The sequence below is a fragment of the Embiotoca jacksoni genome, unplaced genomic scaffold (genome assembly GCF_022577435.1).
Source record: "Embiotoca jacksoni isolate LCO1_2020_lvr unplaced genomic scaffold, fEmbJac1.0.p SCAF_39, whole genome shotgun sequence".
In the NCBI taxonomy this organism is placed as follows: Eukaryota; Metazoa; Chordata; class Actinopteri; family Embiotocidae; genus Embiotoca; species Embiotoca jacksoni.
This window is the reverse complement of record NW_027185391.1, coordinates 630,001-647,500: the sequence shown is the minus strand read 5'-3', so window position 1 is coordinate 647,500 and position 17,500 is coordinate 630,001. Positions and strand designations below refer to the sequence as shown.

Genomic DNA, 17,500 nt, shown 5'->3' with positions numbered 1-17,500 from the left:
GTGTGTGTGTGTGTGTGTGTGTGTGTGTGTGTGTGTGTGTGTGTGTGTGCTGCAGACTGCAGCAGGAACACGGCGCTCACCGTTGCAGGTGCAGCGTGAGGTACGGTGGAAGCGTGGTGAGACGAAGCTGACCCTCGGCGTGCTGTACGTGGCCAGGTTGTGTGAGTCCAGGATGATGCTCTGTTCACACTGCGCGCCGCGACACTCCAACCCCGAGCAGTTCTTATCCAAGATGGCCGACACTCTGAGCACCTCCTCCAGCTGCCGCCGCGACGCACTCAGCTTCTGGGTGAGGTAGGCCGCCTTGTAGTACCCGCCTGCTGCCGTCTCCACGGTGACAAGCATGTCCAGCTGCTGCGTCCCGCCCACCGGCTGCAGGCTGAGCAGGTGCAGCGTGTCCTGGTGCTGCGACGCCGCCGCCTGCTGCAGCACCTTCAACATGCTCTTCAGGTGCGACCCCACAAAGTCCTGCGGTGCCACGCTCTCAAAGCGCACCGTCACCGCCTCACGCAACATCTCCGGTGTCGCCTGCTCCACGTGCACGCTCACGGGCACAGGCACGGCGAAGCGGCCATCACTGACGCTGGCGTTCAGAAAGTACCTGCCGGCATCCAGCCCGCCCAGCGCGATGATTTTACCGTCACGGGGACTGATCTTGAACAGGCTGCGCTGGGCTGGAGGGGCGTGGCCAAAGGTCAGCACGTCATAGGGGTCAGCATCGGTGGCGTGCAGCTGACCGATCACACCACCAGGAAACTCGTCCTCCATGGTGACGATATGAACCTCCAGAGGCAACGCAACGGGCCGATGGAGGCTCTCCTCGATCACTCTGACCGTCAGCGTGGAGGACGACGACAGACGAGGCTTCCCCGAGTCCGTCACCTGAGGACGAGGAGGACCGACGTCAAACAGACGAAGAAGACCAAGAGACAAGAGAACAGGAAGAAGGACATGGTTACACTAACATTTGTGTATCAGGAGTCACTGAGGTGGTCGTCACGGTTACAGTCAGGAGACTCTTCATCGTTCAGTTGTTCACTTCTCACTTCTACCCGAGACAGACCTTCTGAAAGAACCCCCGCCCCCCCCCCTCCCCCACACACACTCCACTGACTCGTCATCAGTGCTCATTCAAACTTCCTGTCCTTCCCTGTTCGTTGGATGTGTTCCTACCTGGATCTGAATAACGTATTCTGCTGCCAGGTCCCTCCTGAACACCTGGTTGGCCACCAGAGTTCCATCTTTCTCCAGCATGAACTCCCCGCCTTCATTTCCCGACAGGATACGGAAGGTGAAAGGTGGGCCGTTGTGGGAGGAGTCCAGATCGATGACGGACAGCTGCAGGATGCTGGTGCCGATGGGTTTGTTTTCCTGTGGTGGGTGGGAGGGGGGGTGTGGGAGGGTGGGTAAGGGGGATGAGGAAAGTTCACATATGTAATAACATCAGCATTAAAAATGAAACGGCAGGAATAAATAGTGTGCAGCTCTCTGAGGAACTAAAATCTTATCTGTCGGGGAGGTCATTCTGTGTAGAAATTGGGAATGTTAAATCAGCACCGGCACCGCTGCTACACGGAGATCCACAGGGTTCTGTCCTTGGACCGTTACTATTCACTATGTACATGCTGCCTCTCGGTCATGTCATAAAAAAATACAATATCAATTATCATTTCTACACCGATGATAGACAACTATATTTCTCCTTTGACAATAATCACACTAACCAACTAAGCAACCTCCACATGTGCATTGCAGAAATAAAAAACTGGATGGCATCAAACTTTCTACAGTTAAATCAGAAATTATAATTTCCTCCCATCTCGGCTAACGTTACTTCCTCCTGCAGAAACTTCGCTGTAATCTTTGACAACCATCTCAACTTCCACCAGCACATCAACTCTGATGTCCAATCAGGTCTTTTTCAACTCAGGAAAATCTCAAAAATCATTTGTATCCCCTAATAACTCAGAAACAGTAATTCATGCTTTCATGTCATGCCGGTCAGAGACCAGCCTCACACAATTCAACACAATCCAACTTCAGCTCATTCAAAATGCAGCAGCCAGACTCAGAAGCAGGTCCAACAGGAGGGAGCACTTTACACCTGTTTTAAAATCACTCCATCGGTTTCCTGTCCTGTAGATTTTATAATTTTAATGATCTCTTATAAAGTTCTTAAAATTACGGCAATCTCGTCTGACGTCACGGTGAGCGTAATGCATCACTTCCTGTCTACAAACATTGTGACTAGTGTTACTTCTGTTATTTCAGCTTCTTTTCCTGAATTCTACGTATCTAAATCTCTATCTATATATCTATATATATACATATCTAACTCTATCTATCTATCTATCTATCTATCTATCTATCTATCTATCTATCTATCTATCTATATATATATATATATATATATATATATATATATATATATATATATACATATATAACTCTATCTATATATATCTATATATATACATATCTAACTCTATCTATATATATCTATATATATACATATCTAACTCTATCTATATATATACATATCTAACTCTATATATATCTATATATATACATATCTAACTCTATCTATATATATCTATATATATACATATCTAACTCTATCTATATATATCTATATATATATATACATATCTAACTCTATCTATATATATATCTATATATATATACATATCTAACTCTATCTATATATATCTATATATATACATATCTAACTCTATCTATATATATCTATATATATACATATCTAACTCTATATATATATATCTATATATATATATACATATCTAACTCTATCTATATATATATACATATCTAACTCTATCTATATATATCTATATATATACATATCTAACTCTATCTATATATATACATATCTAACTCTATCTATATATATACATATCTAACTCTATCTATATATATCTATATATATATACATATCTAACTCTATCTATATATATACATATCTAACTCTATCTATATATATCTATATATATACATATCTAACTCTATCTATATATATACATATATAACTCTATCTATATATATCTATATATATACGTATCTAAATCTCTCCACTTCTTCTAATCTCAAGTTAAAACTCACGTTTGCTCTTCTTGAACAATTCTCCTGTTAAATCTTTGACCAACGTTTACTAACTTGGTGTTTTGGTGCTGTTAGCTTAGCAGTTAGCAACGTCTTCCCTCTCTCCCTCCTCCTCTTCTGGTTTTTCCTGCTGTGACATGTTTAGTTACAACCCTGCTTCCTTTAATGAGGAGGAGGAGGAGGAGGAGGAAGAGTAGTTAGGGCTCTGGAGACCAGGGTCACTGAGGAGGAGGAGGAGGAGGAGGAGGAGGAGGAGGAGTGTAGTTAGGGCTCTGGAGGCCAGGGTCACTGAGGAGGAGGAGGAGGAGTAGTGTAGTTAGGGCTCTGGAGACCAGGGTCACCGAGGAGGAGGAGGAGGAGGAGTAGTGTAGTTAGGGCTCTGGAGGCCAGGGTCACTGAGGAGGAGGAGGAGGAGGAGGAGGAGGAGTAGTGTAGTTAGGGCTCTGGAGACCAGGGTCACCGAGGAGGAGGAGGAGGAGGAGGAGTAGTGTAGTTAGGGCTCTGGAGGCCAGGGTCACTGAGGAGGAGGAGGAGGAGGAATAGTGTAGTTAGGGCTCTGGAGACCAGGGTCACTGAGGAGGAGGAGGAGGAGGAGGAGGAGGAGGAGGAGTAGTGTAGTTAGGGCTCTGGAGACCAGGGTCACTGAGGAGGAGGAGGAGGAGGAGGAGGAGTAGTGTAGTTAGGGCTCTGGAGGCCAGGGTCACTGAGGAGGAGGAGGAGGAGGAGGAGGAGGAGGAATAGTGTAGTTAGGGCTCTGGAGGCTAGGGTCACTGAGGAGGAGGAGGAGTAGTGTAGTTAGGGCTCTGGAGGCCAGGGTCACCGAGGAGGAGGAGGAGGAGGATGAGGAGGAGTAGTGTAGTTAGGGCTCTGGAGACCAGGGTCACCGAGGAGGAGGAGGAGTAGTGTAGTTAGGGCTCTGGAGGCCAGGGTCACTGAGGAGGAGGAGGAGGAGGAATAGTGTAGTTAGGGCTCTGGAGACCAGGGTCACTGAGGAGGAGGAGGAGGAGGAGTAGTGTAGTTAGGGCTCTGGAGACCAGGGTCACTGAGGAGGAGGAGGAGGAGGAGGAGTAGTGTAGTTAGGGTTCTGGAGGCCAGGGTCACTGAGGAGGAGGAGGAGGAGGAGGAGTAGTGTAGTTAGGGCTCTGGAGACCAGGGTCACCGAGGAGGAGGAGGAGGAGGAGTAGTGTAGTTAGGGCTCTGGAGGCCAGGGTCACTGAGGAGGGGTTGGAGGAAGAGGAGGAGGAGGAATAGTGTAGTTAGGGCTCTGGAGACCATGGTCACCGAGGAGGAGGAGGAGTAGTGTAGTTAGGGCTCTGGAGGCTAGGGTCACTGAGGAGGAGGAGGAGGAGTAGTGTAGTTAGGGCTCTGGAGGCCAGGGTCACCGAGGAGGAGGAGGAGGAGGATGAGGAGGAGTAGTGTAGTTAGGGCTCTGGAGACCAGGGTCACCGAGGAGGAGGAGGAGGAGGAGGAGGAGTAGTGTAGTTAGGGCTCTGGAGGCCAGGGTCACTGAGGAGGAGGAGGAGGAATAGTGTAGTTAGGGCTCTGGAGACCAGGGTCACTGAGGAGGAGGAGGAGGAGGAGGAGGAGGAGGAGTAGTGTAGTTAGGGCTCTGGAGACCAGGGTCACTGAGGAGGAGGAGGAGGAGGAGGAGTAGTGTAGTTAGGGCTCTGGAGACCAGGGTCACCGAGGAGGAGGAGGAGTAGTGTAGTTAGGGCTCTGGAGGCCAGGGTCACTGAGGAGGGGTTGGAGGAAGAGGAGGAGGAGGAATAGTGTAGTTAGGGCTCTGGAGGCCAGGGTCACTGAGGAGGAGGAGGAGTAGTGTAGTTAGGGCTCTGGAGGCCAGGGTCACTGAGGAGGGGTTGGAGGAAGAGGAGGAGGAGGAATAGTGTAGTTAGGGCTCTGGAGGCCAGGGTCACTGAGGAGGAGGAGGGGGGGGGGAGGAGGAAGAGGAGTGTAGTTAGGGCTCTGGAGGGTCATAGAATTAGAATCACTGCTGTGCACCATGCTACACAACCAGCTAGCTGTAGGACCTTCTCAGGGAGGAGGAGGGGGGGGGGGGGTGTACAGCTGTCCAGGATACAGGTTTAGTTAGCCGGTCCCCCGCAGCACCCGAACAGCCGGGCGGCCGGGGGACAGTACGAAGGAGACATCGTCCCAAGAAGAAGCCCACGGTTCACCACCGACCTTCACGTCTCCAACTGATGTTCCACATTCTGTGAAACACCTGCTGAGAAACCAACTCTGGTTATTGGAGACTCTATTTAACATGAAGTTAGTGAAACCAGGGGACAGAGACAGATGTCTTCCCGGGGCCAGAGTCAGATGTCTTCCAGGGGCCAGAGTCAGATGTCTTCCTGGGGCCAGAGACAGATGTCTTCCCGGGGACAGAGTCAGATGTCTTCCCGGGGACAGAGTCAGATGTCTTCCCGGGGCCAGAGTCAGATGTCTTCCCGGGGACAGAGTCAGATGTCTTCCCAGGGCCATAGTCAGATGTCTTCTCGGGGACAGAGCGGGCGACATTGAATCAAACCTGAAACTGCTGACTAAGGCTAATCATAAATCCAGTCAGATTGTTATTAACGTCGGCAGTAACGACACCCGGTTACACCAATCGGAGGTCACTAAAGTTCATCTTGAATCGGTGTCCAACTTTTGAAAAACGACGTGGGACTCCGTAGTTTTCTCTGGACTCCTTCCTAACCGGACCAGTGATGATATGTTTAGCCGTACGTCTTCACTTCACCGCTGGTTGTCGAGGTGATGTCCCGCTAACAACGTGGGCTTCATTAACAACTGGAATACTTTCTGGGGGAAACCTGGTCTGATCCGGAGAGACGGCATCCATCCTACTTTGGATGGTGCAGCTCTTCTTTCTAGAAACATGACCATGTCTCTTAACAGCCCTAAAACCTGACATCCAGGGTTGAGGTCAGGACGCAGAGCTGCAGTCTTACAGCTCCTCTGCAGCTTCTTTAGAGCTGTCACTCACCCAAAACCTTCAACATCCTGTAGAGGTTGTGTCTGTACCCAGACCACCTATATTTAAAACACTCAAGAAAAGATGGATCAATAAAAATGGAATAAAAATTGATCCTACCAAATTAATGGATCAAAAAAATCTGACAATTAAAAGCGGATTATTAAATATGAGATCTCTCTGGTCTAAATCTCTGTTAGTAAATGACTTGATAACTGATCATCAGATTGATTTACTCTGTCTCACAGAGACCTGGCTGCAACAGGAAGAATATGTTAGGATTAATGAAGCAACTCCTCCCAGTCATATTCATTATCATATTCCTAGAGATTCAGGAGGAGGAGGAGGAGGAGGAGGAGGAAGAAGAGGAGAAGGAGGAGAAGGAGGAGGAGGAGGAGGAGGAGGAGGAGAAGGAGGAGAAGGAGGAGGAGGAGGTGTGGCAGCAATCTTCCACTCAAGTTTATCAATAAATCCAAAGCCTAAACTGAGTTATAAATCATTTGAGAGTCTGACTCTTAGTCTCTCACCCAAACTGGAAAGCAGAGAAACAGATTGTATTGTTGTTGTTTATCTCCCACCTGGTCCTTATTCAGAGTTTCTAACTGAACTCTGACTTTTGATCAGATTTAGTGCTGAGTTCAGATAAAGTGATGATAGTGGGAGACTTTAACATTCATGTTGACGTGGACAACGACAGCCTCAGTTCTACTTTCAGCTCATTATTAGATTCTATAGGCTTTTATTAGAATGTAAATAAACCCCGTCACCGTGGTAACCACACCCTCCATCTGGTTCTGTCGTATGGGATGGAAACTGAAAATGTAATAGTATTTCCTCCAAACCCTGTTTTGTCGGACCACTTCTTATTAACATCTGAAGTTCCAATAATGGACTACACAGCATGTGGGAATAAATCCCACGACAGTAGATGTCTGTCAGATGATGTCGTGGCCAAGTTTAAGGAAGCAGTTACATGTTTATCCTCTTTGATGCCGTGTGTTAAAGCAGTGGAAGACATCTACGTTGATCTTAGTCCCACACAAGTGGATCATCTGGTAGAAAACACTGCAGTATCTCTGCTACAACTCTAGATGATGTCGCCCCTCTGAAGAAGAGAGTCATGAACCAGAGGAAGTTGTCTCCATGGTACAACTCAGAACTACGCTCTGCTAGGCAGCGACTAGAAAGATGGAAAGGAAATGGAGTTCCACTAATTTAGAAGAATTTCACCTGCCTGGAAGGAGAGTCTAATATTATATAAGAAAGCTCTTGGTAAGGCCAGAACTTTATATTATTCATCATTAATAGAGGACAACAAGAACAACCCCAGGTTTCTTTTCATCACTGTAGCCAGACTGACAAAGAGTCCCAGTTCTGTTGAGTCCTCTATTCCTTCAGCTCTCAGCAGTAATGACTTCATTAACTTCTTTACTAATAAAATTCTTACTATCAGGGAGAGAATCGGGCCGACCCTTCCTGACACCATCACTGATGTGTTGCTAAGCAACAGCAGCCCTGAAAGCAACTGTAGGACCAGATGTAAACTTGGAACATTTCTCTCCTGTTGAGCTCTCTGAGTTAACTAGAATTATTTCTTCATCTGGATCCTCTAGCTGTCTGTTAGATCTCATCCCAACTAAACTTTTTAAGGAAGTCTTCCCTTTAATTAATACTTCCATATTAGATCAGATCAACCTATCTATTGTAACCGGCTATGTACCGCAGGCTTTTAAAGTGGCTGTAATTAAACCTTTACTTAAAAAGACGACTCTTGATCAGCTGTTTTAGGAAACTACAGACCAATTTACAACCTGATGTTTATTTCTAAAATCCTTGAAAAAGTTGTTGCAAATCAACTTTGTGATCATTTACAAAGGAATGATCTGTTTGAAGATGTTCAGTCTTTAGAGTTCATCATAGCACAGAAACAGCTCTGGTGAAAGTTACTAACGACCTTTTATTAACCTCAGATAATGGACTCGTCTCTGTACTTGTTCTTCTGGACCTCAGTGCTGCTTTTGATACGATTGATCATTCGATCTTATTACAGAGATTAGAAGATGTTACGAGGATTAAAGGAACTGCATTAGACTGGTTCAAATCCTACTTATCAGATAGATTCCAGTTTGTCCATGTCAACAATGAGTCTTCCAGACAAACAAGAGTTAGTTATGGAGTTCCACAAGGCTCAGTGTTAGGCCCAATACTTTTTACTTTGTACATGCTTCCATGAGGAGATGTCATCAGGAAGCACTGCATCAACTTCTATTGTTATGCAGATGACACTCAGCTATATCTTTCTATAAAACCAGATGAAACTAATCAGTTAGTAAAACTTGAAGCCTGTCTAAAAGACATAAAGGCCTGGATGACCAAAACTTCCTGCTTCTAAATTCAGATAAAACAGAAGTTCTTGTACTTGGTCCTAAACACCTCAGAAACTCTTTCTGTAATCACTTAGTTACTCTAGATGACGTTGTCTTGGCCTCCAGCAAAACTGTGAGGAACCTTGGAGTCATCTTTGATGAGGATTTGTCCTTTAGACACCATATAAAGCAAATCTCCAGAACTGCCTTCTTTCATCTACGTAATATTAATAAAATCAGGAAAATCCTTCCTCAGCGTGACTCAGAAAAACTCATTCATGTATTTGTTACTTCCAGACTAGATTATTGTAATTCCTTGTTGTTAGGATGTCCAAATTACTCATTAAAAACCTGCAGCTGATCCAAAATGCTGCAGCAAGAGTACTGATGGGATTTATCAAGAGAGATCATATTTCTCCAGTTTTAGCTTCTCTTCACTGGCTTCCTGTGAAATCAAGAATAGAATTTAAAATTCTCTTGATGACTTACAAAGCTCTACATGACCAGGCTCCATCATATCTTAGAGATCTTTTAGAACCATATAATCCTAGCAGAGCACTTCTCTCTCAGTACGCTGGTCTACTTGTGGTTCCTAGAGTTTCCAGAAGTAGAATGGGAGGCGGAGCTTCAGTTTTCAGGCTCCTCCCCTGTGGAACCAGCTCCCAGTTTGTGTTGGAGGGGCAGAAACCCTCTCTAGCTTTAAGATTAGACTCAAAACGTTCCTTCTTGATAAAGCCTATAGTTAGGGCTGGCTCAGGTAGACCTGAACCAACCCTTAGTTATGCTGTTATAGGCCGAGGCTGCTGGAGGACCTCGTTACATGCTGATCTTCTTTTCTTTCCTCCTACTCTTTAACTGACTCATACCTCACCATCTTCTTCTCTCCCATAGTTTCTTCTTATTATCTGTTGTCTCCATTCAGTTCCTTCACTCGTGTAGTTTCTGTTCTTTCTTTTCCAGATGTCCCATCATGGAGCTGCATGTCTCTGCTCTGTGATTGTCGTCTCCATCAACAGTTCTTCTCTTCTATCTCTATGCTGTCCTTTTCTCTCTCTGCTCTCCTCTCACCTCAACCGGTGGAGGCAGATGGCCGCCCACCTCTGATCCTGGTTCTGTTAACAGATGCTCCGCCCACCTCTGATCCTGGTTCTGTTAACAGATGCTCCGCCCACCTCTGATCCTGGTTCTGTTAACAGATGCTCCGCTCACCTCTGAGCCTGGTTCTGTTAACAGAAGCTCCGCCCACCTCTGATCATGGTTCTGTTAACAGATGCTCCGCCCACCTCTGATCCTGGTTCTGTCTGAGGTTTCTTCCTGTTAAAGGGAGTTTTTCTTCCCTCTGTTGGAGGTTTTTCTCCCTTAAAGAGGAGTTTTTCCCTCCTCGCTTATGTGGGAATTGTTGAATTGTTGAATTGTTGAATTGTTGAATTCTTGGGTTTCTCTGTCTAATATTGTAATGTCTTGCTGTAAAGACTTTAATGTGTTATGTGCCATGAAATAAACTGTGTTGTGATTTGGCACTATATAAATAAAGTTGAATTGAATTGAATTAAATTATAAGGCTTGCAGGGGGCCGGCTCCTGAATATATATCTGACTTCGTGACCCCTATGAGCTGACATGCAAACTGAGATCCTCTGGTTGGTCGTTCCTGACTGAACCTCCAACTAACCTTAAAACTACAGGTGAGTGGGCGTCTTCTGTTCGACCTGCCAGAGGACATCAGGGACGCTGACGCACTCTTCTTTCAAGTCACTCTTTAAAACGCACTATTTTAGACTTTTTATTGATTCACGGTCTGTTTTATTTTTGTTGTATTTAATCATCATATTTTATTAACTGTTGCATGTCGTGTTTTAATGTATGTAAAGCGCTTTGTAACTTGTTTTTGAAAAGCGCTATAGAAATAAAGTTATTATTATTATTATTATTATTATTATTATTATATAAGGACATTGTGTAGAGTAAGTGTCAGCCATCATAACTTATCCCCCATCTAAACACTTCACGGCTCCATGTTTGACGACAGGAGTCAGACTGTCGATGACATCACATCATCTGCAGGTGAATCACTCACCTGTATGACAGTGATGAGGTTGGCGGGGGAGAAGGCGGGGGGGTTATCGTTGATGTCGGAGATGTCTATGTTGACTGTCACCGTGGAGGACATGGGAGGGACTCCACTGTCCAGAGCTCGGATGGACAGACAGAAGCTGGACACCTGGAAGGATGAAATAAGACGTGACGTGAGACAGGTGGAGGCGGGGCAGCCGCTTTCACCAGCTGGTCATCAGTTGTACTGCAAATCTAGGCTGCAGATGCCTTCAGTCTCATGACATCACATATTTAAAAATGCTGAATAAAAGCATTTGAGTTTGATTTGATTTGAGTTTTTTTTATTAGAGCAGTCTGTAATGGACAGAATGTAAGTATTGTCCTGCAGGGGGCAGTAGAGGATAAGAAAGGAAACATCCTTGAAGATGTATGAAGTTCCTCCATGGTTCTCCTCAGAGACTCAGATGGAGAAGGTGTGGTGTGTGTGTGTGTGTGTGTGTGTGTGTGTGTGTGTGTGTGTGTGTGTGTGTATGTGAGTGTGTGTGTGTGTATGTGTGTGTGTGTGTGTGTGTGTGTGTGTGTGTGTGTGTGTGTGTGTGTGTGTGTGTGAGTGTGTGTGTGTGTGTATGTGAGTGTGTGTGTGTGTATGTGTGTGTGTGTGTGTGAGTGTGTGTGTGTGTGTATGTGAGTGTGTGTGTGTGTGTGTGTGTGTGTGTGTGTGTGTGTGTGTGTGTGTGTGTGTGTGTGTGTGTGAGTGTGGGTGTGTGTATGTGAGTGTGTGTGTGTGTGTGTGTGTGTGTGTGTGTGTGTGTGTGTGTGTGTGTGTGTATGTGTGTGTGTGTGTGTGTGTGTGAGTCCAGAGTTGTAAAGTGCTTTATAAAGCTCTGAGGTATTAAAGGTGCTTCATGAGTGCACAGCATGAAAGGTTCCCTTCAGATTTACACGTTAAAAACAGCTCTGACCTCTGACGCTGTGCTGAGGATTGTTATCGCTGAAAGGTCTCTGATATGAAGCAGAGTTTATATTTGAATCAGTGACTGCAGGCTGCCCAGTCTCTGAGGCAGTGAAGCAACAACAGACCATAATACTACCACCACTGTGCTTCACAGCAGGTCTGAGCTTCTCCTAAAAACACAGGCCTGTCTCCTCTTACTGAGGACAAACACCTCCATGATTCATCTGTCAGAACTACAGACTGTTTCTAAAAGAGTTCGTAGCTTCAGGTCTGTAAAATGGTTCCGATCCAGAAGTGTCTTCAGCTGCAATACCAGCGAGTGCCACTAGAGGTCGGCTCCAAAAAGCCTCCGGCTCCATAGACTCCCATTCAACTTCTCTCATCAAATCCAAAGTGAATAAAATGTGTCCATCAGTTATCTCGGTGTTGTTAGCTAAAGTCACTCCTTCTTATTAGTTTTCTGGAGGTCCATCTGAAAATAATCCCTCATTCATTAGAAAAGAAGATTCAAGAAGACCTGTTTTTGGGGGCGTGTCTGTTTGATTGACAGGCCTGTGGTGCAGTCAGGTTACATCTATCGGTGGGCGGGACGTAGTATCGTCAGGTTTCCAATCAGATTGGTCAGATCCACCGCTGGCTCCTCCCCCAGCTTGTCCAAATATGGTCACTTCCTGCTCCAAACCGCTCCGAACTAGCAAAGATGGTGACGAACAGAATCTGAACTGGAGGATTCATAACGTTTACAAACCAACGATGACATCACTGATGGTTGATGACATCACTGATGGTTGATGGTTGGTCAGAGGACATTATTCCTAAAGGCTTTTTGTCTGTATGTTCCGTGACAAACTGCAGTTTTAATCTTCTAAAAATGTGAACATTACTCTCCCCTCCTTCAACATCCACAGCTGAGGTTCCCTTGAGCAAGGCACCCAACCCCCAACTGCTCCCCGGGTGCCACAGCTGCTCCGTATGTGTGTGTGTTCACTCCTCATGCAGAGGTCAGATTTGTATGTGTGAAACGCCTCCAACGCTGCTTCCATTCATTACACTGCTGACAGACTTCAGAGCAGCCAAAATGATTCAGTCAGTTCACAACAGAAACAGCAGCAGCTACATGATGCACATATTGGTGTGTGTGTGTGTGTGTGTGTGTGTGTGTGTGTGTGTGTGTGTGTGTGTGTGTGTGTGTGTGTGTGTGTGTGTGTGTGTGTGTGTGTGTGTGTGTGTGTGTCTGTGTGTGGAGGATGTTTACGTTGTCTCGGCATGCTGCTCAGCCTCCACCAGCTGCTGCAGGATATTTTTCCTTCCTCCACATTGCTTTATAATAAAGAGCTAATGAAGCAGCTGAGGACAAATGCAGAAGCAGCAGAACAATATTGTGCTGCATGAGACATGAAAAAATGGAGCTGAGTAGAAACAAGTGTGACCTGCTTCCAGAGGAAGAGAGAGGGAGCTGCATGGAGATGAGAGGAGGAAACATGGATCAACACAACACACTCACACCTGAGAGTTAATGCACAGACATGTCAGCCTGTCACACACACACACACACACACACACACACACACACACACACACACACACACACACACACACACAAACTGCTACAAAACGCACACACACACACACACACACACACACACACACACACACACACACACACACACACACACACACACAAACACACACACACACACACACATATATACACACACACACACACACACACACAACACATATACACACACACACACACACACACACACACGTGTCTCTCTCTTACACACACACACACACACACACACACACACACACACACACACACTCACAACACTGCTGCTTGCTGTGATAACCCCAAACACACTTTCATCAGCCAAAAGCTTTGATCCCTAACACGCCTCTGCACTCTTTCTGAGCACGCTCAGACGGCTCTTCGACTGCTCTCATGAATTCTTTATGATAGGAATATGAACATTTTTGAAGTTTTCAAGCACTGCGGAGGAGAAGGAGATGAAGAAGAGGAAGAAGAGGAGGAAGGGTGAGAACACAGCTCAGAGGAGGCGGGGCTCTTCGTTTGTGAACAGCAAATTAAAGAGCTGATATCCAGAGCTGCTTTGTGTTCAAGTGTGATTAGTTGCCATCTGCTCAGGGATTCGTTCTGAACCGACCAGCAGCCAACAGGCTCCTCTTCACACTGAAGATATGCGACTCTGCAGCTGTTAAACGCCACAGCAGCTCGTGTGTGTTCATGCGTGGAGGGTTAACAGGCTGTGCATGAGACAGCACCGACACATGAAGCAGGAAGTGAGAACCAAGTCAACTTCATTCTGAGCGTTTCAACAGCTCAGTTTGTAAATGTTTCATGAATCCATTGTCACATACTGCAGGTATTAATTCAGACAACAGAGATGGGTTTCCATTGGTTCAGAAACACTGACTGTGTATCAAAGAGTTCGTAGCTTCAGGTCTGTAAAATGGTTCTGATCCAGAAGTGTCTTCAGCTGCAATACCAGCGAGTGCCACTAGAGGTCGGCTCCAAAAAGCCTCCGGCTCCATAGACTCCCATTCAACTTCTCTCATCAAATCCAAAGTGAATAAAATGTGTCCATCAGTTATCTCGGTGTTGTTAGCTAAAGTCACTCCTTCTTATTAGTTTTCTGGAGGTCCATCTGAAAATAATCCCTCATTCATTAGAAAAGAAGATTCAAGAAGACCTGTTTTTGGGGGCGTGTCTGTTTGATTGACAGGCCTGTGGTGCAGTCAGGTTACAGCTATCGGTGGGCGGGACGTAGTATCGTCAGGTTTCCGATCAGATCGGTCAGATCCACCTCTGGCTCCTCCCCCAGCTCGTCCAAATATGGTCACTTCCTGCTCCAAACCGCTCCGAACTATCAAAGATGGTGACGGACAGAATCTGAACTGGAGGATTCATAACGTTCACAAACCAACGATGACATCACTGATGGATGATGACATCACTGATAGTTGATGATTGGTCCAGTCCCAAGTTGATTTCATATATATATATTTATTTAACTACACAACCAACAAATTTCTTTTTCTACATGTTTTGTTAGCTCCATTGTTTCTACCTGTTACAGCTGCACTGGCTGCTGCTGATATCACCTTTATTATTATAATTTTTTACGATGGTCTGTAATTAAAGAGCCCTCAGCTGACGAGCGTCTGCACTCGACAACATGTTAATGCCTGGAGGAAAAAGTTCCTTTTAACAGGAAGAACCTGAGACAGCTCGGAGGCGGAGAACATCTGCTTTGACTGGTTGGAGTGAGAACTGTCATGTTTAATCTAACCTGTGAAAAGTGTCTCTTTACTTCCTGACTGAACCCCGAGGATCCTGTCAGCCACCACCAGGAGGGGGGTGGTGGTGTGCAGCGTGGCCCCCAACCTGCCACCGGTGTCGCCCTGCCGCTCCGACTGTGACTCCCTCCGCAAGAGCCCCTGGGACAGTGATGAGGGTGAGTGTGTGTGTGTGTGTGTGTGTGTGTGTGTGTGTGTGTGTGTGTGTGTGTGTGTGTGTGTGTGCGTGCGTGCGTGCGTGCGTGTGCGTGTCCTCACCGTCTCATGGTCCAGCTGCTTGTTGACCTTGATGACCCCACTGAGCGGGTCAATGAAGAACTGGTTGTCTCTGTCTCCGCTGACGATGGAGTAGAGGATGGCTCCGTTCAGATGGCTGTCCACGTCTTCTGCTATCAGCTGCAAACACACATGAACACACAAGAACACAGTTTATGCAACCAGTAGCTCCGCCCCAGAAATCTGATTGGTCAACTGAAGATTTGGAACAAATCATGATGACATCACATCCTGCTCATCAGCAGATGCTCTACAAGATGAGCACGTTTTCTTTAGTTGGTAACTTGTTGAATAATCTCTATTTACACTGGACGGTGTTTTAACGTGATTATTAGTACGACAGTGAGTCTTTTTGTCCATACACCATCACAATTCTCTGTCCAAACGTCTCGTCTTCCGCCATCAGAAGACAGGTTTCCATGGTTATGGGGACTTTGATGTCCACATGTGTGACTGCACCACTCTGCAGCTTCTTTTGGTTTGATCTGATTCAGACGTGATGTTCACACGCTGTCTGTGTTCATGTTAGACCGGGCCTCTCCTGGGGAAACCACACTTCACACAGTTATGTGTATTTATTTCATTACATTTATGATCCATCATCAGTTACTATCCGAATGTCTGACACCTCATCATGTTGATTTAAGCGTGACAGACGCTGTTCACCCTGTGAACCCGGGACACGGTACCTTCTCTTCCTTCAGTTTACATCTCGCTCTTTGTTGCCGATAAACATTCATACTGCATCTTGGTTTTTCAGAACAGTCTGGGCTCTGCAGAGCTTTCATCATTTAAGTTGATCATATTTAGAGATGTTTTACTTTTGCGTTTATATCAAGGTCTAATGTCTAATGAAATTGTTTTGTTTTTGTCATGTTTCTCACAATGAAATATTGTCAGTAGAGATGTCTTTGTATAGTTGTGTAGAGGTGATTGTCTAGAATCTGGAAATATCTGAACCATGTTTGTAGGATACTGAACGACTCAGCAATTTGAAAAAATATATGCTCAGTTCTTGACGGAAAATAAATATGCTGAATGACTCCAGGGGCCCAAACAGGGACTCACAGTCAGGACATACGGCCCTGTGATATGTGATAATAACTCACTAATACTTTATTATTATTTTATCATACAAAGTGGGATATAATGTCAGCACTATGTTAGAGACAGTTCAGAGGTCAGCTGTGATTTCTAAACTTGATCAGCTGAAAACACTGTTGTATGGAGAAACAACAGGTATCATCAGAAGTAGTAAGTATTCTGATATATAGTATGATAGTTCTTCTGTTTATTCTGATATACAGTACAATAGTTCTTCTGTTTATTCTGATATACAGTACGATATAAAGCAATCAGGACTTTGGGAATTATTGAATTAAGAGTAGTGGAGATGGAGACGGACGCAACGCTTCATGTAGTGTTAACGATGATGAATACTCGCTATTTAGCTAAGAAGAAGAGGAGTGAATTTAATTTTGTGTTAATCAGGTTCGAAGGATTAAATCACATCTCCTTTCCTAGAACAGTATTCTAGTTATGATTTGAAATCAGGTTGAACACATTAAATTGAGATGAATGAAAGATATGTCATCATAAAAGCAGCCGGCGTCCCGGTGAAGTTTCACCCTGTAATGTTTGTGAGTGTCTGAGGGACAACCTAAACTAAATTTAGCTTTAGTTGGGGAACGATGGCACGTCAACACATTTAATCTGAATGTTTTATACACATAAACATGTATATAAATGTAATTCTGTTGAAGGTGGTGAAGATGATGGGTCTCTCAGCATTTCTCCTCACAAACAACAACCCAGAATGACCAATAAGACTCACAGGAGGAGCAAACAACAGGACCTCTGATGGTTGTCTGAGGGTGAGGTTGCCACGGCAACCTCTGAGTGTCAGAAATAGGAGTGTTCAGACATCTCAGAATCAGGAATATCCTAAATAAATGTCACGGCAAACTACACATTCCAGTTTGATATTTCTCATGCAAAGGTGCTGAAGAAAAGGTCAGCAGGTCCACAACAAGACGCTCCTACCTCTCCTGTGAGATGATGAACATTCAGAGAAGATCGAACAACAATTCAACAGACTTCTTTACACAGTGATGAAGCAACAGAAGAATGCCCCCTCTCTGGGGATGAATATTTTAATGACCAAATCACCAGTCACTATTAAGATATCTTGTTCTTGGTCTGCAGTATTTCAGTCCCCCCAGGAAATCCGGCGATCGCAATAATTAACCCAAATTGAAGCAAACTCAGTAATATTTGCAGGAGCTTGCAATATATTTAAATTCACACGATTTTTCCACAAAAAACTTTGTCATCAGAATCTGAGCTGAAAGTATTAAAACATAAAGTGAATATTTTAAACAAAACTCTCTTTATTAACAACAATAACTCCTCATTTCCAACCAGAAAG

The 17,500-nt window shown here is 45.1% G+C and overlaps 1 protein-coding gene across 10 annotated transcripts in view; it reads right to left on the bottom strand.

Moving 5' to 3' along the window:
- The window catches only part of fat3a (FAT atypical cadherin 3a), a 296,450-nt gene that overhangs the window by 25,809 nt on the left and 253,141 nt on the right, over positions 1–17,500 (bottom strand). For all 10 annotated transcript variants that reach the window (XM_069166463.1, XM_069166467.1, XM_069166473.1 and 7 more), the window contains 4 exons: positions 15,055–15,192; positions 10,540–10,683; positions 1,174–1,371; positions 81–882 (listed from right to left, as the gene is read on the bottom strand). In XM_069166463.1, coding sequence (XP_069022564.1) covers positions 81–882; positions 1,174–1,371; positions 10,540–10,683; positions 15,055–15,192 — 1,282 coding nt within the window. The remainder of the gene's footprint in view (positions 1–80; positions 883–1,173; positions 1,372–10,539; positions 10,684–15,054; positions 15,193–17,500) is intronic.